Source organism: Glycine max, chromosome 15 (assembly GCF_000004515.6).
Source record: "Glycine max cultivar Williams 82 chromosome 15, Glycine_max_v4.0, whole genome shotgun sequence".
Taxonomy (NCBI): Eukaryota; Viridiplantae; Streptophyta; class Magnoliopsida; order Fabales; family Fabaceae; genus Glycine; species Glycine max.
Genome location: NC_038251.2, coordinates 53,472,202 through 53,493,957, shown reverse-complemented (window position 1 = coordinate 53,493,957; position 21,756 = coordinate 53,472,202). Strand labels below are relative to the sequence as shown.

Sequence of the window (21,756 nt, the reverse complement as noted above, 5' to 3'; positions counted from 1 at the left end):
AAAATCCCCCAACCCAACATTTCAAATTCAAACCATAGTCGACCGTTAGCCCCTTTCCATCTCCAATTTAAAACCCTCATTCTTCCATTCCAAACCTTTACGCAAAAAACATTTCTTGAATCATCTTCTTGATCTCTCTCTCTCTGTCTCTAGACACTCCCTCCGTGTCATGGAGCCCCAAACAATGCGCCCCTTACAGAGCAGCAGCGCGGCCAACGTGGCCGCCGCCGCCGCCACCGGCAAAAAAACAATCGAGGAAATGTACCAAAAGAAGACGCAGCTGGAGCACATCCTCCTCCGCCCCGACACCTACGTCGGCTCCGTCGAGAAGCACACGCAGACGCTGTGGGTGTACGAGAACGACGAGATGGTGCACCGCGCCGTCTCCTACGTCCCCGGCCTCTACAAGATCTTCGACGAGATCCTCGTCAACGCCGCCGACAACAAGCAGCGCGACCCGTCCATGGACGCCCTCAAGGTCACCATCAACGCCGAGGCCAATACCGTCTCCGTCTTCAACAACGGCGACGGCGTTCCCGTGGAGATCCACCAGGAAGAGAAGGTCTACGTCCCCGAACTCATCTTCGGCCACCTCCTCACCAGCAGCAACTACAATGACAACGAGAAGAAGACTACCGGCGGACGCAACGGTTATGGTGCCAAGCTCACTAACATCTTCTCCACGGAGTTTGTCATCGAAACCGCCGATGGAAAGCGTCAGAAGAAGTATAAACAGGTCTTCATTTTCTCCCTGAAAGTTTGTTTGTGTCTTCGGGTTTAATTGAACAGTTCTAGGGTTTTCAAGTCCTCATTTAATTGGAGTATTTCTCAATTGAGTGATTGTTGTTTTAAGGGTAAATACGACACGCAGATCCTTTAGTTCTTGGGATGATGTTTGTGTTTTCTGATTGGAGGCAAAGTTTGGGTTCAATTTTGGGTCTGTCTTGCATTTGCTCATTTTGTGTAGACTGTAATTCTGAATTTTTGCATATATTGTCTTTGGTTTCAGTGAATCAATCCAGATTAATTTGTTGATTCTGAAGTTTATTTTTTAATGTATTTTGTTACACTTTTGCTTGAATTTTAAAGAAAAATTTTAAAACTTTTGCTTGAATTTTAAAGAATTTTTTTTTTAAAGTGAGGATCCTGCTAGGGTTTTATGATACTTTGATTTGATTGTTTTATTTTTGGTAATTGAAATTTTTCATGTTCTAGGCAGAAGTTTTTATATGAAGATGATTATCCTTTTACTTGAATTAGGGTTAATTTAGGATTCTTCCAGGGTTTTATGATACTTGATTGATTTCCTTTGATTTAATTTTTGGGGATTGAGAATTTAATAATTTTGGGTGGAAGTCTGTATATGATACTGGATATTGTAATATTTATGGGTGTTGCTGATGGGATTGATTGGCTGTGGTTGAAAGGTGTTCTCCAACAACATGGGGAAGAAGTCTGAGCCAGTGATAACCAAATGCAAAGTTGGTGAGAACTGGACTAAGGTGACCTTCAAGCCTGACTTAGAAAAATTTAAGATGGACTATCTTGAAGAAGACGTCGTTGCTTTGATGAAAAAGCGTGTGGTGGACATGGCTGGGTGTCTTGGAAAGACTGTTAAGGTTGAACTCAATGGGCAAGTGATCCGTATGAAATCATTTCGTGACTATGCTGATCTTTACCTCAAATCAGCAGAGAAATCCAGACCAGTGCCTCTTCCAAGGTTTGTCTCTATGAAATGTTTGTGGAGCTAGAGTTTTTTCTTCTTTCCTTTATTGCTAATGGTTTTGTTAATGTTAATAGGATTCATGCAAAAGTAGGTGAAAGGTGGGAGATTTGCGTGAGTCTAAGTGACGGGCAGTTTCAACAGGTAACTAGTGAGCTTTTGAGGCAAAGTTACTTCTTGGTAGTTCATTGTTGTTATCTTTTTGTCTTACACACCGTTAATTTGTTTTTACCAGGTCAGCTTTGTTAATTCCATTGCTACAATCAAGGGTGGGACTCATGTTGATTACGTCACCAATCAGATTACAAACTTTGTGATGAATAAAGTAAATAAGAAGAAAAAGGATGCCAATGTCAAAGCTCACAACGTGAAGAATCATTTGTGGGTTTTTGTCAATTCACTTATTGACAACCCTGCTTTTGATTCTCAAACTAAGGAAACTCTCACGACTAGACAGGCTAGTTTTGGTTCCAAATGTGATATTCCTGAATCGATGCTGAAGGAAGGTTTGTTGTGCTACATTATTTTTTGTTCTTGATATAATCAAGCCACAAGAAAATGGTGTTTACATGGTTCCATTTTTTGCAGTTGCCAATTCTGGTATAGTGGACACCCTGCTATCGTGGGCAGATTTTAAGCAAAGCAAAGATCTGAAAAAATCTGATGGGACAAAAACTCAGAGGCTTCGCGGCATTGTGAAGCTAGAAGATGCCAATGATGCAGGTGGAAGGAACTCAGAGAAGTGCACCTTGATATTAACAGAGGGAGATTCTGCTAAGGCCCTTGCTGTAAGTTATCATTAGAAAGAAAGGCCCTTGTCCATTTTATACATTTCTGCAAACCCTAATAATATTCTTTAACTACTATTGAAAATTTAGAAGCCAATGATCATAAATAGCCACCATTTTCAAAGTATCTCTACTTTGAAGCATGTGCTATACAAATTTTCTTTAATTTGCCAGTTTAAAAAATGATCGTCTCATCAACAAATAACCAAGTTTCATTCATTTTTCTTCTTTACACTTATGGCTACATCTTCTAATGTTTATAATGATTTTAGAGTTGTAACATTATTATTTATTTATTTATATGAAGATGGCTGGCCTCTCTGTTGTGGGTCGAGATCATTATGGGGTGTTTCCATTGAGGGGAAAATTGCTGAATGTACGGGAAGCCAGCAGTAAACAGATAATGGATAATGAAGAAATTCAAAATATAAAGAAGATTCTTGGACTGCAGCAAAACAAAGAGTACACAAGTGTGAAGTCTTTGAGATATGGTCATTTGATGATTATGGCTGATCAGGTGGGTTTATTTAAATATCGTAGTTTTGTCTTGCTTTGCCTATTGCTTTTGCTTCCACGGAGATTATAATGGTTCAACTTTCTGGGTGGTTCAGGATCACGATGGTTCCCACATCAAAGGGCTATTGATAAACTTCATTCATTCGTTCTGGCCATCACTACTAAAAGTTCCATCTTTTATGGTTGAATTTACCACTCCCATAATAAGGGTAAGTATGGTTTTGTTATCATCATCCTGTTTATAGAACTTGAGGTTTTCATATTTTGAATTCCCTGTCTCTGCAGGCTTTTCATTCAAACGGGACAAAATTATCATTTTATTCCATGCCTGAATATGAATCATGGAGAGAAAGCTTGGGGAATAATGCAACTGGTTGGAAGATAAAGTACTATAAGGTTTGTAGTTGTAAGCATGGAGAACCTTGAAATTAGTTTGAGTCCATTCTGTGTTCAGTTTTAAAGTGCTTACTTTCCGTTCTTTCTCTACAGGGTTTGGGTACAAGTACTCCTCAAGAAGGGAGAGAGTACTTTCGAGATCTTGATAAGCATAAGAAAGACTTTGTTTGGGATGATGAGCAAGATGGAGGTGCAATTGAGATGGCATTCAGTAAGAAAAAAGCTGAAGATAGGAAGATCTGGATTCGTAATTTTGAGGTGTGAAGTTTACCAATCAGACAAAATTCATTTTATTTGAGTGTGAAGAGTTTACCCTAGGGAATATCTGCTAATAAAAATTTACCCATGTTCTTGCAGCCTGGCACTTGTCGTGATCATATGGCCAAATATATAAACTACAGGGATTTTGTTAACAAAGAACTTATATTGTACTCCAGGGCGGATCTTCAAAGATCCATTCCCTCTATGGTCGATGGCCTCAAGCCTGGTCAAAGGAAGATTCTTTTCTGCTCATTTAAGAAGAAGTTGTCCAAAGAAATTAAAGTAGGCCAGTTTATTGGTTACGTGTCTGAGCACTCTGCTTACCACCATGGTGAGCAAAGTCTAGCTAGTACAATTATTAATATGGCACAGGATTTTGTGGGTAGCAACAACATCAATCTTCTTAAGCCAAACGGGCAATTTGGTACTCGTAACTTGGTGAGATGAATCTGTATATAAGATTTTGAACAACATCAATCTTATGATTTTGATTCAAAACCTACTTTGTAAATTGTATTAACTGTGTAATTTGCTCTTTTTACAGGGAGGGAAGGATCATGCTAGTGCTAGATACATCTACACTGAACTGAACACTATTACTCGGTGCATCTTCCATGAGGATGATGACAAGCTTCTTGAATACTTGAATGAGGATGGAAGGTGTATTGAGCCAAACTGGTATTTTGTTTACCCTTGTTTTTATGAAGTACTCTCTAGTTTATGATTAGTATGAGTACCGAACTTCCTTGAATTTTTGTTGTTTGGCCTATAACAGGTACATACCAGTCATACCATTGGTTCTTGTCAATGGTAGTGAAGGAATTGGGACAGGCTGGAGTTCTTACATTCCCAATTATAATCCAAGGGACATCATTGCCAATGTTAGGCGTTTGTTGAGTGGGGAGACAATGGTGCCTATGGATCCATGGTACAAGGGATTCAAAGGAACCATTGAGAGAAGCCCCAAGGAAGGTGGATACGTAGTCAATGGCTCAGTGGAGGAAATAAATGAACAAACTTTCAGAATCACTGAGCTGCCTGTTCGTAAATGGACCCAAGATTACAAGCAGTTCCTTGAGTCTATAACTGATGGGTCACCTAATGTCAAGGATCCTTTAATTGATGTAATAACCTGACCTAAAAACATTTCATCACCATATGTACAATAAATTAACATATGGCAAATTTTCATATGAAAATTTTCTTTTTGCAGGATTTCAGGCAGAACGGTGATGATGCAACTGTAGACATAGAAGTCAGGATGAAGCTGGAAAAAATAGTGGGCATTATGCAAGAGGGTCTACTAAAGAAGTTTAAACTGACATCCTCTATAAGCACAAACAACATGCATCTATTTGATGCAGAAGGAAAAATTAAGAAATATGACAATCCAGAACAAAGTACAACCTTTATGATGTGAAGTTTTGAATAATATCAATTAACAAATAACGTTTCACACGCTCACTGTTTTATGTGATTTCTTGTGCAGTTCTCGAAGAATTCTTCCCACTTCGGCTGGAGTATTATGAGAGAAGAAAGGTGAGTTTAGTGTTGGTAATGGGCAGGTCCAGGTCTTAAGATTTCAAATCTCTATTAATGTGAACTGAAATGCAAATTTGGTTATGCATGCAGAAACATATACTGAACAACCTTGAACAACTTCTGTTGATATTGGACAACAAAGTTAGGTTTATATTAGGGGTTGTGAATGGAGAAATTGTCGTGAGCAACAGGAAAAAAGCTGAATTGTTGATTGAGCTGCAGCAGAAAGGTTTTACTCCCATGCCAAGGAAAGGTAAATCTGCAGAACCCCAAGTTGCTGGGGCAAATGATGAAGAGGAGCAGGAAGATGACAACAACACTAGAGAGCAGGAAACTGGAAGTGTTGAAGGAGTGAAACGAGGTGACTATGAATATCTGTTATCCATGTCAATTGGAACTTTGACCCTCGAAGCTGTTCAGAAGCTGCTAGCAGAGAAAGCTGAAAAAGAAAAGGAGTTCGAGATTTTGAAGGCTACACCATCAAAGTCTCTGTGGTTGAAGGATCTTGATGAGCTTGAGAATAAACTTGATGTAGGATACATTACTTAATTTCAGAATCTTCAGTTATATTAGAATAATGATTTATTATCTTTTAATAATTACGTTTTGTTTATTTCAGGACATAGATAGCATAGAGGCTGAGGAGGAACGGAAAAGATCAAGTCAAGCAAATAGAAAGACATCCAATCGTGGTGTTACAAAAGCAGCTAAGAAGCCACCACAACCACGGAAGTATACTAAGAAGGCCAAAAATGTTGAGCCAGAGAATGATAATTCTTCAATGGAAATTGGTAAGTCTGAAATCTGAATTATGTTTACTATGCTACTATTATGTGTATATCTTCCAATTTTTGATATCTTTATGACTAAACTTTTCTCTATTTCACCAGAGAATGTTGCCGAAGTCGCTAAACCAAAAGGCAGAGCAGGTTCTAAGAATACCCAGAATACTCAGCCGGTATGCCAGTTGCCAAATCTTCTTCCTAGTATAGTATGTTTGGTGCAAGTTGTTGAGCTCTAACTCTTGTCATATTATGCTTGTTATCAGGTTGCTGAGGATGAAATTGTATCTCTTCAAGAACGGCTAGCTGCATATAACTTCGGTGCATCTAGTGATATATCAGAGGGTAAATATTTTTGGACCACCGTAGTTTTGAATCTTCCAATTAATTTCCATATAGCATTCATATCAGTGCTTAAGTTAGTATTTACTTCCACAGGCATGGAAACTGAAGAACCTTCTGCACCTGCTGAGAAGAAAGAGGGGCCAAAAAGACGGGGTGCTGCAAAAAAGAAGTCAAGTGCCATAGTGTTGGACGACTCAGATAGTGATAATGAAGTTCACAATGTTGACGATGACGATGATGACGAGGACTTTGAAATCATGCAGCCAGTTGCCCCAGGGAGAAAGAAAGGAGGGAGAAAGCCTGCTGCTCAAAATGCCAAGAAGGCACCTGCTGCTGCTGCCAGGAAGAGAAACGTAGGTGGCAAGCAATCTCAGTTTTTGGGTCAGAAACTCATAACTGATATGTTGGAGAGTACAGGGATATCACCAGAGAAGAAAGTGAGGAAGATGAGGGCGTCTCCATTTAACAAGAAAAGCAGTTCTGTATTGGGAAGGGTTGCTGCTGCTGACAAAGATGAAAGTGTAAGTAAAGACTTGTCTGGTGGTTCTGATGCTTCTAGTTCTTCTCCAAGCATCACTGAGGAGGTGGTTGAGATTGCACCACCAGCAGCAAGAGCTAGGCCCCAGAGGGCCAATCGTAGGCAAACGACATATGTACTGAGTGAATCTGAAAGTGACAATGATTCTGATAATGAAGATTATTCCGATTTTGAGGAAGATGAAGACTAGGAAGGGAAGATGTGTGTGCTTTGTAGAAACCTGATTGTGGATTTTAACTTCCAAGTGATAATTGTGAACGTTATGAGTGAGTTGCACTAATTTGTATATGCTTTCGGATATGTTTTCATGATGAATGAAATAGATTTATCATAAGTACAAATTAAGATTTGTTCTTTGCTGAGTACATCCGGAAATTATCGAATATAATTCATTTTAAGATCTCGCTATAAATATCGAACTAGTGTTTCAGGATTACATAGGTCTCACAACCTCAGTTCAACCTCGTTTCACGTTATACCCTTTAGTTCCAATTTCGATGATTCAAATCCGTCAATGTCTCTTTAATATTTGTCTTCCATTTGTTTGGATAAAAAAGAATCTGTCAATGTTTAAAACTTTTCATGCTATTATTGACATCTAAACACAACTAACCATAAAGTATTAATAATGGCCGCCAGATCATGATGACGAATTCACCCCCTCATCATTTGTTTTAACCCTGAGAAACAAATATGGGTACAATAAATTTTTATTCCTTTACTATGTAGGAATCACATAGGAACAAGAAATTTACAACAAATAAAATTCAACTAACTAAGCTAGATGTTTGATAACTTCAAAAAGTTTAACAAACACATAATTGACAATCACCTTCTCATAAGACTATTAAAATATATTTTGTTTTTATATAATAGTATTTGTTATTTTTCTTGATAGCTTTAATTTAATCTTTCAATTTCAATTTCTTTACATCTTTTATATATCAAACTCTTAACAATGAATTGATATTAATTTTGTGTAATGTACAGTAAGTTTCATCTCAAACCTTAAAATTTAATTATAAAAATTCTTTATAAATCAATTGAAGTCTAGCAATTAAAAAAATATATTATGAAGGAACAAAGGCGTACTCTTAAGTCTTAACTTAAGTATCAATTTGCACTACGTAAAAAATGAAAAAAAAAAAAAACTGCATGGCAAACTTATACTTCAAGAGTACGGCTTAAAAAAAATCTAAAATTTTATTTTTTTTATGATATTTTTAAATTGATTATTTTTTATATGTCGAAATGGAAAATTTCATCGTTTATAATTGAAGCCGAAACTTGATTAAGAAAATAGCAAAGACAAATTTTTATTTGGAAACGGAAAAATAACTAATTATTATTTACGGTAACAGCAGTACCTTGTCATATACAAGAAATGCATATAGCATAAAACCCACCACCACCACCGAACCCCCTTAACAGACCCACAAATATTTTTTTGTATTATCAGCAAACATAATATATATATATTAATAAATAAATTGAGTAGCAGAGGTACTAAAGTACAGCTATATAATTACCCTTATTCTGGTTTCAATACAGACTAAATGGAGTCTGGTTAGAAACCATAGCCAGGCCATACCCTGATGTTAAACTCTAATATTAATCTATGATTATATCCTCTAGTGATACACAAACCCTTCTTCTCTTAGGTTACTAGACCATTGATTAAAATGAATTACAAAGTCCTTCTCCAAATTCCTAAGCCATGTCCAGGTGAGGAAAGTTGCCTCTTCCATCATGTTGTTGATGTCGAAGGAGTCATTGGAGAAGATTATGTCATTCCTTTTCTTCCAAATAGTCCAAGTGACGGCCAACCACCAGCATTTCCATCTATTAGTCCTTAGTCCATCAACCACTATAGATTCATGTTGGAGGAAATGTTGTCTTGGATCTTGCGGGAAAACTCCCACATTGTTCACCCAAGACAAGAATTCCCACCACATAGGGATGATTTTAGTGCAATGAAAGAACAAGTGTCCCGCTTCCTCCTCCGCGTTTTTGCAAAATAGGCAGGTCCTATCATCGATCTCTACTTGTCTCCCTTGAAGATTTGTTTTACTTGGCAACCTGTCTCTAAGCAGTCTCCAAGCGAACACTGCAAATTTGGTTGGAACCTTCATCTTCCACAATTCCTCAAAATCCCTATCCTGTGTCCCATGTGTTGCTCCCCCCATCATCATCCTGTAAGCACTTTTCGCCGTATATTGCCCACTTGGATCTAGTGTCCACACCCAATCATCTCTTCTTTGTATTTGGATAACCTTACTTTCAACATGTTGTAAGAAATTTATAGCCTTTGATATCTCATTGTCAAACAATGGCCTCCTCCACAAAAAGTTCCACTCCCACTCTTCTTCCATATATCCTCCCATCTGCTGGATAATTTGGTTTTATTGGCACGATATTAGGTACAGTCTGGAATATTTTGCTGCCAATGATTCCTCTCCATCTACTCACTTATCCTTCCAAAATTTGATTCTATCTCCACAGCCAAGTCTCCATTCTATGCTATTACTCAGCTCCATCCCCTGTTGTGAGTTTTGAACGACCATCTTTAGATCCCTCCACCAAATGGACTCATGATTGTCTCGATGTGCTTCATCCAATCCCTTCCAACCTCCATATTTAGACTCCAAAACCCTAGCCCACAATTGTCCTTCATACTGAAATAGATTCCACCTCCATCTACCCACTTATCCTTCATGCTGAAACAGACCCACAAATATGGTTCCCATCCCATAATATATGTAACATTTCCTACTATCCTCTGCACCAAATCCTGATCCCCACCAAATGTTCCTCTAATCCTGCAGCCATAATCCACATGTAAAACGATGAAAATTTAATTGTTTCATTTTTCTTTTAACCCAACTCACTTAGGTCTTTTTTGGGGGTATTTTTTTGGTTTGGGTTTTGAAATTTTTTAAAAATAAAAATTAGTTTTAAATTTTAGTTTCAAAAAATTTTAAAACCAATTTTCAAAATAATGTTTAGTTTAAAAATAAACTCATTTCAAAGTTTTATATTATAATAAAATTAGTTTAGAGTGCTTTTGTGTGACGATGATGACAATGGTGTCTATGCTTGAACATTTGAATTATTAACACTCTAATCAACTAAGCTAATATATCAATTATGTTAAAAGTAATTAATGTCGATATATATAACACTCAAATTTCTAATATATATATTTAATACACATCTAAGTTTACATAATTATTTTTGTAACAATTAATTTTGATCTAATAATATATTTTTTTACATATATAAATTTTTATTAAACTTATGATTTTTATTTAAACCTATGATTTTTATTTAAAATTTATATATATAAAAAAATATATTAAAAAGTCATAGGTTATACGTGTAATAATCGTTACAAAATTAATTATTTTTTAACATAATTGACATATTAGCTTAGTTGGTTAGAACGTCGTGCTAATAATGCAAAAGTCATAAGTTCGAGACCTCTTATGAACTAGGCTATACATAATGGTAATGTTGGAATTGTAAAAAATATGTTGGAGCGTAGAAAAAAAATCCCATATATATGCTTTGAATAATAAATGAATTGAAAAAAAAAACAAAATAAATCAATAATATGTTCACCTTACCTTCCTTTTTTAAATATTAAACTTTAATTGGTCGGATATTCTCCAAGCTTAACAAAAGCAACGTTATAATTTAGTAAAAGGTTGAGAAAGGTAATGTTGCAAAAAATGAGGTGGTCCCTTTTGGGTATAATATGATTTTGGGGTCAAAGAAAAACCTCAGTGATCTAATATTCTCTATTATAATATTATTGTTCAGTGAAGATTCAACTCAACCATGATAATTTGTACGATCATACAGGTGGAAATGGCAAGTCTAGTAAAAGAAAGAAGCCAACACAATCTTCAGAATCCAAGTCTGGTTGAACTGCAAGGAAATGCAAACCTCCACAAGCTTTCTTAGCAGCTTCCCAAGCTTCAGCTTCACTAGTTGTCTCAGGAGTTTTCTTATAGGTGGAATATATATACCGAGTAGAAATTCCACTAGAAAGAATCAGGCGAGCACGAGCAGTATCCGCTTCCACCGCGCAAACCTCCAATCCATTTATCAAAGCTGTGGCAACAATAAAAGGTGAGACTTTTCAGAATTTAGAAAACAAGTTTCCTGAATAAAAGATATTTACAATTATAAAAGACATGCTAGTGATGATATAGCACATCAAGTCATCAAGTATGCAAAAGTTTTTCAGCATCAAGATAGCAAAAAACTTATATTAGATAAATCAGGTATTTAGGTTTCAATTACTTGGTGAACCAAGTTGGCATTCTGCTATATTTAAGAATATCCACTAAGTTAACATTAGAGATACATAATCTATTAAGTTACTGATAAATCATTTTTGGGGTGATATTTTGTGTGAATTTTTGTGTCATTTGCATGCATTTTCTTGACAACTCACTTTTAGATGTTGATTTTGTCTAGCAGAAGTATAACTGCTCAATTAAGTAAAAAAAGTGAAAATTTACACTTTTACATGAAGATTTGACCACAAATGTAATGCATCCAACATGGTTGCGGTAAGCATAACAGCCATGGTGAGATAACAGCGCCCCTCTTCAAAAAACGTCAGCATTCCGATGACGATTGTAATCAACTCACTATGGCCATAGTCAAATCATGACGATCGTAGTCAATTGATCACGCCCTAGAGCTTCAGCATCAAAAGTTTCTGACTATGGTCGTGGTAGAGTTTACCATGATCATAGTGGGCTTCAGACCAGCATGCTATCTTAGGAAGCTATAAATAAGGGTTTTAAAATCTGTAAAAAGAACCTTATCATATTTTTTGAATTGGAAAACACTTTTGAGGGTTGTAAGACATGATTGTCATTCTTCCCTTGTGGTATATCTAAGCTAATTTCTTATAGTTTTTCTAATTTTTCTTTAACCATGAGTGGGTAGTCACCATTATTCGAGAGTTATGATGTAACTATCTAATTGTACCCCTTTTCTATTCTTAATGAAATTCATCAATGTTTTTATGTTAATTAATTTTCTACCCTTTCCTTATTGTATAATCGAATGTATTATGGTGATCATTTACGTATGTTTGGTAGACCTAGTTAGAGAATGTTTTACACAAATTGCATGATCAAACTGTTTGAATAATCTCTAATAGAGTTGTTAATCTTTAATTGATCATCCTTGGAATTGATCATATCCTTTGACTTAAACTAATATATCCATGATCATTAGAGTATTGATTTAAGACAAAAAAACATCATTTGACCTTGATCATAGGCTTTTGGTTTTGACTTTGAAAATTGGTAATTAAATGTAGGAGAAACTTCATTAGAATTGGAATTGGGGGAAAACCGAGTGAATCATAATTTCTGGTCTTTACTATCACTTAAATCTCTCTTTTGTAATCGTTTATTTGTTTTCTTTTAAAAAATCAAAAACCACAAAAATACTTAAATCTTCTTTTTAATTATCTCAATTGTCTAGTTTAATAATTTTGATTATTTGAGAATACAATTGGTCTCTAGGGTTCAATAACCGAACTTTTAGTCTACTGTTACTATTACATAGGATACACTTTGTGCGAGCACTATTTTTACGCATTAGTTACCTTTCTTAGACTTTACTTCTCTTTAATAAGAGTGTAGTCAAATCTAATTCTAGAAAACCTCTTAAAGATAAAAATAGCTCTTTCTAATGAACAAAAGCCCCAAAAGCATAATAGAAGCTAACTAGAGGAGATTTTACATTTAAGGAGAAAAGGCCAAAAAAAGTTAGGCTAAACACTACCTTAGTCTTAGTTGTTTTCATATCTTACTGAGGACCCCAATACAGATTTTTTGTCGACATGCTGATTGACCAAACTATGCTCTGAACTCTAATTAGTGTATATGTGAGGACCATATTTTTGCTTAGCTATCAAATTGTTCAATATATTTGTAAAACTGAATATACTCCAGTGCATTTAAAGTGTATGGTAACATCATCAGTATTTGCAGTTCTGTGCTGTTGCATATGGACTTATCTATGCATCGTTACTCAAGTAGAGGAAATCTATGACCTTGTTTAGATACACTTCTTCATAAATACTTATGCACATTATCTTTTGGAGAAGTTAGATGATAAGGGCTTCGATAACAGTAGAAGTACATAAGTTGATTTTAAATGAGGAGCTTATTCAAAACAAAACCTTAATGCTATCTTGCAACATATATTGGTAGCATATCAAATTGCTTGATACGAGATCAGACAGATTGTCACTAGCTCTTTAAATAACTGATTTCATTCATCAAAGCATTTTAAACCTAGGCAATTCTTAATGAAACATACGAAGAGTCTGTTGTGAGGGATACAAGATGAAATATATAAGAAGAATTTATTAAAAAATTGCAGTTCTGTACCTGCCAATGCTGTAGAATTAGAAGACGCAACAGACAGTCCTGGGATCAATGTCTTGTCATCAATGTCAAGACCCAATAAATCAAGATCTAGCCCAGAACCACAAACTCCTCTCTCAAAGGTCGATATCTCCTCTCGAACAGCTTTAAAATAGGTTATTGAAAGTTAGAGGTATATCCTAGGAGAACAATTTAAAGCATTAAACATACATACTAGAAAAATCGAGGGATGGGACCAATATAATCTATGTAACTTTGCTAGTACCTAAAGTTTAAAATAGTATAAGCAAAGTAACAACATTGATAAATAAAATGAAAAACATGTGCCTTTGACCCTGAGTATCAGAAGAGAGAGAAAGAGAAGGCTATCATTCATTTGTCAAGCAATAGTGAAACAAATTGCATGAAAGTTTCTACTTCTATACCTGAGTAAGGTAATTGGACAAATGCCCATCTTTCCCCATAAAGAATGTCAGGAAGTTCCGTGGGAAAAGGATTATCAAGTGCCAAAAGAGGTTTGGATCCTTCTTGAAATCCAGGATGTTTTTTATATACGGTCTCATAGCGCTCCTCTAGCCATAGAATTATTGACACGCACTGAAAAGGATCAGATGAACCACATAAAATATATGCTGGGGCACCTCTGACATGGATATCTGAACTCAGTGAATCATTACATTAAAAATATGATGCTAGCTATATACCATGAAAATTCTATTTTCTCATTTTATGCACGCAAGTAACAAAGGCATTTCAACTTACATATACCATCCAAGGGGTGCCATTAATATGGGAAAAGTTGCATACAGACCATACTGGGCTATTTTGAACAATTTAAATGAATTATCAATCACCAAACGGGAGTGAGAAGAAAATAAAAAGCATCAGGAAACATTTTAGAGACACTGCAATAGGATGCTTGTGCGAGCAGTTCTGGCAATCGAGTAAGCAAAAGATTCTTAAGTCTCAATCTTTTAGTTTGTGTAACTAACTAACCAAGTGCATCTTGAAACATTTAAAAGCTGCTGCATAGCTCTTATTACTTCATTGTTAAATTGGAATTTCCTAAGGCACTCAGGTCTTCATAGAGCTATATATGCTAAATCAAATGACCCCTGTGCAGTTCAGTTTGAAACAATAACATAGAATGCCAATATAAATGTGTGCGCTTTGCAATTATTTGGATCAAGCATTGACACACAGAGACACACACACATATATATAAACTTGGTAAAATAACCGTATTCAAGAAAATGTTGTAAATGTCAACTCTTTGTTGTTCCCCTCACTTTTATTTCTCTACCAGTCAACAACATTTTTTTTGGCCTGTCCCATAATCAATAAAAAAATACACCACAATTTAATATGGAAAAAGAAAGAAGGGGAAACAAACCAAGCTTTTACATGCTCTAACTTTAATGTTTGGATTGAAGGAAATGGATGGAATGTACGAGGTTCCATTATTTGGATTATTTAAAATAGGATGGAAATGAGGGAGTGGAATAGAATTCAATGAAATGCATTCCATTCCATTCCATCCAATACCTCTCTAAGCTCTTTTTTTTTCCTTCCCCTCCAATTTGAGATATGAAATTAAATGAAACCCCTCTTTTTTTTTTCACAGTTCCACCGTAAAAATATCCTAACAATAAAATGAAAATTTAATTCCACTTCATTTCCTTCCATTCCGTTCCACTCACCATTAGATTCCAGTGTAAAGCAAACACTAACAACTACTTCCTCCTCCCTTTCATATGTCACATTCCGTGGTATGAAACCTATTATCAGCACCTTCACCTTATACAAGTTACGGTATTATTATAAGATCATGCATGTTCATTGAAAAATAAGGTTTCATTCATCAAACCAAACCAACTAAAAATCCTAAGCAATGAAATTTCACAGCCACCACAGTAAAAGTTGAATTTGAAACCATACATACAAAAAGATTATTGTATGGTCATTGGCCAGGGACCACCATGTCTCTATAGTCCTAGTCAATCTTGTACCAAGTTTCTCAATTTACGAGAAAAAAGTTAATAAAACTCGGTCGTGTGTCACATAGAGATTAGCCAAGAGCATGGACACTTGTAGTTCTAGACTGTAAAGTAATTTTTCCATACATACCCGTTTACTAGGAACAGGCCTTATGCGAAGCTCATTACACGCATTTGTAATAATTGTCTGCATCTGCGACCTATAAAGCAGCAAAACACTTAACCAACATTGGTCCAACACATTACTAACAAATAAAACATCAATTTGGTTCTGAAGTATCACCCTCTTTCCTAAGTATTCCTTAAACTAATGAAATTATTATATAAGTAGTACTAGTCCCTAAAGTAATAGAAATCACGTGAGCATGTTAGTAAAATTAGTCCCTCAATGTTTGTAAAATTTAACAATATAGAGACTAATCCGTGAGGCATAGAGATCAGCGAAGTGGGTTTTGCCTCTTGGCCATCTCCCAACAAAGTCTTTTCCAAGTGAGCATGTTTAAGGAATCCACCTATCTGCCATCCAGCGACTAGATTGGTGGATATTAAATACTGACTAGTTAGGAGATAAGATGATACTTGATGGACTAAATTGATGGTTTACTATGTTGTTACTAACAACACAACACTAATAAGCATTACCTAAAGAAGCGAATGTTTCTGGGCAACGGGACACCCAACTGGTCACTAACGGCAACAATAGCATCCTTCAGCGTAATGCTGTTAATGACGTTGTTCGGGAAATACTTGGTGTACTGCAACGATAGCGTCTTGTCGCACACAACTAACTCCCAAACCTTCTTCCCTCTGGCGTCGAGAATGGGCCTGGAGCAGAAGTCCAGCTCCCACTCCGTGATGCTCTCAGGGTCAGTTACTGGGTCCACGTAGCTCAGTTCCGCAGATGGGTCATCATCATCATCTTCTTCTTCTTCTTCTTCTTCTCCGAGAACCGCTTCGGGTGCTTCTTTCTGGGTGCTTTCGGACACCGAACGGGGTCGGAAGTGGAGCAGTTTGGGGTGGCTGTTGGAGGGAGTGGTGCATGGAATTGTGATGCGTTTTGATGGAGTGGTGAGTTTGGAATGTTTGAACGTTGGGGATTTTATTCTAACAGGGTTGAAGCTTAGAGTGGCCATGGCTGTGGTATGGTATGGTTATGGTTATTGTGTGTGAGTGTGATGAGTGTTTTGAGGGAGAGGTTTGGGTGTGGTTGAGGTAGTTATCCTCTGCCACATGTTTCGGTTAAGGTAACGATAATATTATCCGGGTCATAGCATTGGGCATTCGGGGAAATGGGTCGTTTGTGTTCGGCCTGTTTTGATGTTGTTGTTATAAGAAAAAATATTATGAAATGAATATTTTTGTTATAGAAAATAGGTTTAATTATTTTGCTAGTCATTGAAATTTTTTATCAAAGTTTTAGTTAGGTTCTTGAACTTTCTTATTTGGATTCTGAACTTATTTGTAGTATGTACCGAAACTTTAAAATAACAAACCTTTCTTAATGAAGCCTTAAAAATTTGTATTTTTTTAGTCAATAGCTCATTCATTGAAAATGTCCCACACTTGTACAAGTAAAAATGATGCTATAAAAGAGTACTACCACAGTGCTCAACAAATAAAAAATGGTAAATCAGACACACGCTCAAAATTATCAAATTAGCAACCCTAAACCTACAATAAAAAAAAACATAGAATCATAATATTCACTTTCTCATGTTACAATGAAACCTTAATAGGGCCATGAGCTTGTCTTTGCTTTATATATATATATATATATATATATATATATATATATATATATATATATATATATATATATATATATATATATATATATAAAATTACATTTTTGAAAATGTAGGTTAATGACCAAAATCTTAATGAACTTATCTCAATCTTTTTTTACTGGCAAATGTTAGTTTTATTAGTAAAAAAAATCACACCCACAACTTTTTTCTCCTTTTTTTCTCTTTTAACCATCCAAGTTACCTTTATATATATATATATATATATATATATATATATATATATATATATATATATATATATATATGAACTTATCTCATTCTTAAAGCAAAAACCTAATCCAAAAGCATACAATGGATTTATATAATCACATAAACAAGTCAAATGAAATAAGAATCAGGTCCAACAAATCATGATTCAAGAACCAATGCACAAACATATTGAAGGCAAGGCCCCCTTGCAAAGACCAAATCCAAGTGCAATGAACCTAGAAAGGGGAAGTTATATGTCAACCTGTTGCCTAATGATGGTCTCCCAATACATTAGCTTTAATCACTATGCTACCTATAAATAGCAAATAAACTTAAATGAAAAATCTTTGAGGGAAAAAGTGAGTTCTACAATCGCTTTAAACCTAATTATATTCTCAATCTTTTTAACTTAGTTTTTACCTTGAGGTGCTTAAAAATTTAAATGACCAAGAAGCAAAACATCAGGCAAATAAACTAAAAAGATTAAAGAGGCCAAGGCTATAAAATCACACTTTGATGAGAGAAAACTTATCTTTTTCTTGGATTCTAAAGTAGAAGAATGGTCAATTAAGACTTAAGTTCTCAAGCTAAGTAAGATTTTTTCATATTAGGTTAGCTTAATAAAAGGTTCTTAGATTTTAATTGATTCTATATTATATTTTAGAAGAAAAAAATGGTTATGCACATATTGAGGTGGTTTTCAAAATGTGTCTTGTGAAGTGTGGACAAATTATAATATGATAATTAATTGGTTATAAGACAAGTGTAGAAACTCTATTATCAATGGATGAATCAAGAAAAGTGTCTTGAGATCGATTAGAAGTCATTACTAACAACATGAGTCGTCATTGAGTATGAATATATATTAAGGTGTTGCAAATGGATCAAAATTTGCATAACCGATACTGACTTATTAAGATTCCTTTCTTTGTTTATTATGTCCTCATCAACTCTTGTAACTTACATAATTTATTTTCCTCTTATTAACAAGTTGGAAAGTGGCAAGTTCTTTGCATTTGTTACTCTATCAAACAGTTATTATTCTTTTGATAGGTCTCTATAAATAGTGTGGTAAGTTCTTAATTGACTCTATAACACATCAATTTCTAGTCCAAAGATATTGTTTGAATTTTTTTTTAAAATACATGACACTAATTTTAATTTCTACTTTCAATTTGGTAATATATATATATATATATATATATATATATATATATATATATATATATATTTTGACAACGTATCATTCGGAAAGCTATAAATCTCTACATCGAATTAAATAAGTACATGTACAAAATAACGTAGTCTTCATGCATAAATAATGTAACATAAACAATGTCACAGAAAAATAAATATGGATACAGTCCATAAGTGTTTCAAAGTGAGTGAAATAAGTTATACATATTTGCTACAACAAGATATTTTCACTCGGAAAAATCATCCCTTAAAATACATCAAAATAAGCAAAAGAAACCTAAGATGAGAGTAAACCTCTACCAAACTCGAACAATTAAACTATAACTAAGACATGTCCTGTCATAGATTCAGAAATAGGCCTAAGATGTAAGATTCAGGAGTCAGAACAAACAAGGATAAATTAATTGATGATAGCAAAGAAAATTATATTGTACGTATTACGTTTTTCATGACAATAAAAACAATTTATTATTTATTCTTTAATTGAAAAAATGCATAATTGAAGTCATTATAATAAGTATAATTTTTATGATTTAAGCATTCAAATTACTAATATCTTGATTCAAATTATTAAATGATAACAATAATGTATATTCTAATTCAAATTTATAACAAATGTCACGCTGTCAGTTAATTAAAAAATAACTTCATAATATAAATTAACTGGTTAAATATTGAACTGGATATTATATGACACGTAAAGACACGAAAAGAAGAAACATAGAGTAGTATATGTTTCTGCAACTTGTGCAATAGAAATAAATACATAAATAAGAGAACTATTGAACAAAAAGTTAAGGTACGTGATGTTTTAGTTTTGATTGATTCTATACAAAGGAGTAGGTACTATAAGAACTGAATATGTTTACCTTCTGGTTACTGAACTTGAGTGAGAAATCACCACCAGCAGATGATTTCTTGTTTGATGATCCCGCCAGCTGTTGCATATTACTTATAACTTTCATGTCATAAGGTTATAGTTTTGCCAACTGATTAGATAAGCAGAACAATTAACCTCAAAATCATAAATTTAAACACATGTTTATTTACTAAAAATATTTCGTACTGTGCAATTTTTTTTAAATTCAGGTATAATCTTAAATTGTTTAAATTAAAATACAAAATATTTAACAAAAAAAAGGAAGATTTATTTTTTAAATTAAGAGTCTAAATTATATTCGATCCATACATGTAAAAAAATTTATAATATCAACTAATCTGAAATCATGAATAATTTACTTATAAGGTAAAATCAAATCATAAGTATATGTTTTAAAAAAAATTATCTTCTTAATTTAAATAAAAAGTTTACGTTTCTAAAAAATAAATAAAAAATAGGTCACATTCGAAAAATAACGTGAATAATCAAATCACTTTAAAATATACACAATACTAGGCATTGTACCTCAACAAATGCGGTTGAGTTTTAGCTTAAACATAAATAGAAGTAGAAAAGCAGTTCAATATCATAACGAAGTTCAGAACTGCTTCATGTCTCGTTCATTTCAAAAAGCATCCATGCATTAACTTAGTTATATTGCATTGACAATACTCATCTGAAAAAAATGTTAATAAATTCAAAGGCATGAAATGATCAATGCGTTATACATTTTCCATAACTTCCAAAATCATTAGTAAGTTTGCAAAGCATGAAACAGCAATCCAGTAGTACTAAAAAGCCTACTCATCATTCAAACAAGCAAATGGTATTTTTCCTGTGTAGGGATCCGATTTAAGAACATGCACTCTAATATGCCATTTATAAACATTTTCAAGTTGCAATGTTGGGAAATTAATTTGGATGACAAGAAAATATGCAGAGTTTTGCAGACAGTTATGTAAGAAATACCTGATGAGTTCTATATGCAAAATGCATGCCCTGAAGAAGAAGGGATTCTTGGCTAGACTGCTTGTCTGAGTTCCGAGCTGATCCAAGCTTCAATGTCACTCTTTTTATATACATCTTGACCAGAGTCATAGAAGCCTGCCTTATCTGCAGACATGGCATAGAAGCCAGGTCAAGAAAGGAATAATTTATTCATTTGAATATGCCACGGGGGAAATTAAGAACCAGAACAGCTGTCTAAACATTAGTTAAATGAAGAGGACAAATAACAAATGCATGTCAAGGGATTAACTAAAAAATGCAGATACACAACACTTTTCTTGTTTTATAGACTTCACCTAATACTTTCAACTGATAATCCCAGTTGAGGGTGTTAGATATTAATTAGAAAAATAATAATAACAAATTTTATGAGGCTTAAATTGTGGAAGATGAAAGTTGTAAGGTTGTGAGTTACAAAGTCTTGAATAAGCAATTATGTGAGTATTTAGTATTCTTGAATAAACAAATTATGTGAGTGGTCACTCTATTTTAGTATAAATAGGGGATCATACTCTTGTATTTGGTGTGCCAAATGAAATAAAATCTTCTTCTTCTTCCAACAAAGTGGTATCAGAGCTTGAGTTCTAGAGTGTTGAGAGAGAAACACTTTGTGAGTTGAGAGATGGCAAGCAATGGCTTGAGTATGTTTCAATTCCCTCGTCTTACCAAAGAGAATTATGATAATTGGTGTCGTCGCATGAAAGCCTTGTTAGGTTCTCAAGATGCATGAGAGATTGTAGAGAAAGGTTATACCCAACCTCAAAATGAGGCTATTTTGTCACCAAATGAGAAGGAGACTTTGTTGAAGTCGAAGAAGAAGGATCAACAAGCACTTACTTTCATTCATCAAGGTTTGGATGAAGCTATGTTCGAGTTGGTGTCAAATGCAACCACATCCAAAGAAGCATGGGAGATTTTGAAAACCTCCCTTGAAGGTGTTGATAAGGTAAAAAAGGTGCGCCTACAAACTCTACGTAGAGAGTTTGAATCATTGCATATGAAGGAATCTGAATCTATCTCAGATTTTGGCAACAAGGTGTTGGCTATTGTGAACCAAATGAAGCGTTATGGAGAAAATATGGAAGATGTTCGTGTGGTGGAAAAGATCCTTCGCTCCTTAATCACTAAATTTGATTATGTGGTTTGTGCTATTGAAGAGTCTAAGGATTTAGACTCAATGACCGTAGACCAATTGATGGGTTCTCTTCAAGCCTATGAAGAAAGGTTCAATAGAAGACATGATGAGCCATTGGAGCAAGTCCTCAAAGCCAAAGCTTCTTTGAAAGAAAATGGAGGAGAAAGTAGTCAAAAAGCACGTGGACGTGGAAGAGGACGTGGTCGTGGACGTAGTCATGGCCAAGGAA

General features: G+C 34.6%; 3 protein-coding genes across 3 annotated transcripts; 1 reads left to right on the top strand and 2 right to left on the bottom strand.

Moving 5' to 3' along the window:
* Positions 1 to 34: 34 nt before the first annotated feature.
* LOC100796974 (DNA topoisomerase 2) lies at positions 35 to 7,232 on the top strand. The gene is made up of 19 exons (XM_003545938.5): positions 35 to 736; positions 1,428 to 1,720; positions 1,801 to 1,867; positions 1,959 to 2,229; positions 2,312 to 2,511; positions 2,819 to 3,028; positions 3,123 to 3,236; positions 3,313 to 3,423; positions 3,517 to 3,681; positions 3,781 to 4,122; positions 4,229 to 4,362; positions 4,460 to 4,808; positions 4,898 to 5,084; positions 5,174 to 5,223; positions 5,317 to 5,757; positions 5,846 to 6,017; positions 6,117 to 6,184; positions 6,275 to 6,353; positions 6,447 to 7,232. The coding sequence occupies exons 1-19, from the start codon at positions 170 to 172 to the stop codon at positions 7,079 to 7,081; spliced, it is 4,455 nt and encodes a 1,484-aa protein (XP_003545986.1). The 5' UTR covers positions 35 to 169; the 3' UTR covers positions 7,082 to 7,232.
* Positions 7,233 to 8,522: 1,290 nt separating this feature from the next.
* LOC102660905 (uncharacterized) lies at positions 8,523 to 9,275 on the bottom strand. The gene has a single exon (XM_006598601.1). The coding sequence runs from the start codon at positions 9,273 to 9,275 to the stop codon at positions 8,523 to 8,525; it is 753 nt and encodes a 250-aa protein (XP_006598664.1).
* Positions 9,276 to 10,677: 1,402 nt separating this feature from the next.
* Positions 10,678 to 16,485, bottom strand: LOC100795572 (RNA binding protein ATAB2-like). Its single transcript, NM_001255678.3, has 5 exons — positions 15,953 to 16,485; positions 15,441 to 15,510; positions 13,739 to 13,910; positions 13,317 to 13,457; positions 10,678 to 11,007 (listed from the first exon to the last, which is right to left on the bottom strand). Exons 1-5 carry the CDS (start codon positions 16,441 to 16,443, stop codon positions 10,748 to 10,750), a joined length of 1,134 nt encoding a protein of 377 aa, NP_001242607.2. The 5' UTR covers positions 16,444 to 16,485; the 3' UTR covers positions 10,678 to 10,747.
* Between the last annotated feature and the right edge of the window lie 5,271 nt (positions 16,486 to 21,756).

What these genes read in the sequence shown, in the direction of transcription:
- LOC100796974 (XM_003545938.5), top strand. Translation starts at nt 170, where the DNA reads ATGGAGCCCCAAACAATGCGCCCCTTACAGAGCAGCAGCGCGGCCAAC. An exon ending in GTCAGAAGAAGTATAAACAG is followed by an intron (nt 737 to 1,427) that starts GTCTTCATTTTC and finishes TGTGGTTGAAAG; the next exon opens with GTGTTCTCCAACAACATGGG. An exon ending in GTGACGGGCAGTTTCAACAG is followed by an intron (nt 1,868 to 1,958) that starts GTAACTAGTGAG and finishes TGTTTTTACCAG; the next exon opens with GTCAGCTTTGTTAATTCCAT.
- LOC102660905 (XM_006598601.1), bottom strand. Translation starts at nt 9,275, where the DNA reads ATGGGAGGATATATGGAAGAAGAGTGGGAGTGGAACTTTTTGTGGAGG.
- LOC100795572 (NM_001255678.3), bottom strand. Translation starts at nt 16,443, where the DNA reads ATGGCCACTCTAAGCTTCAACCCTGTTAGAATAAAATCCCCAACGTTC. An exon ending in AGAAACATTCGCTTCTTTAG is followed by an intron (nt 15,511 to 15,952) that starts GTAATGCTTATT and finishes GCTGCTTTATAG; the next exon opens with GTCGCAGATGCAGACAATTA. An exon ending in GGCCTGTTCCTAGTAAACGG is followed by an intron (nt 13,911 to 15,440) that starts GTATGTATGGAA and finishes GATCCTTTTCAG; the next exon opens with TGCGTGTCAATAATTCTATG.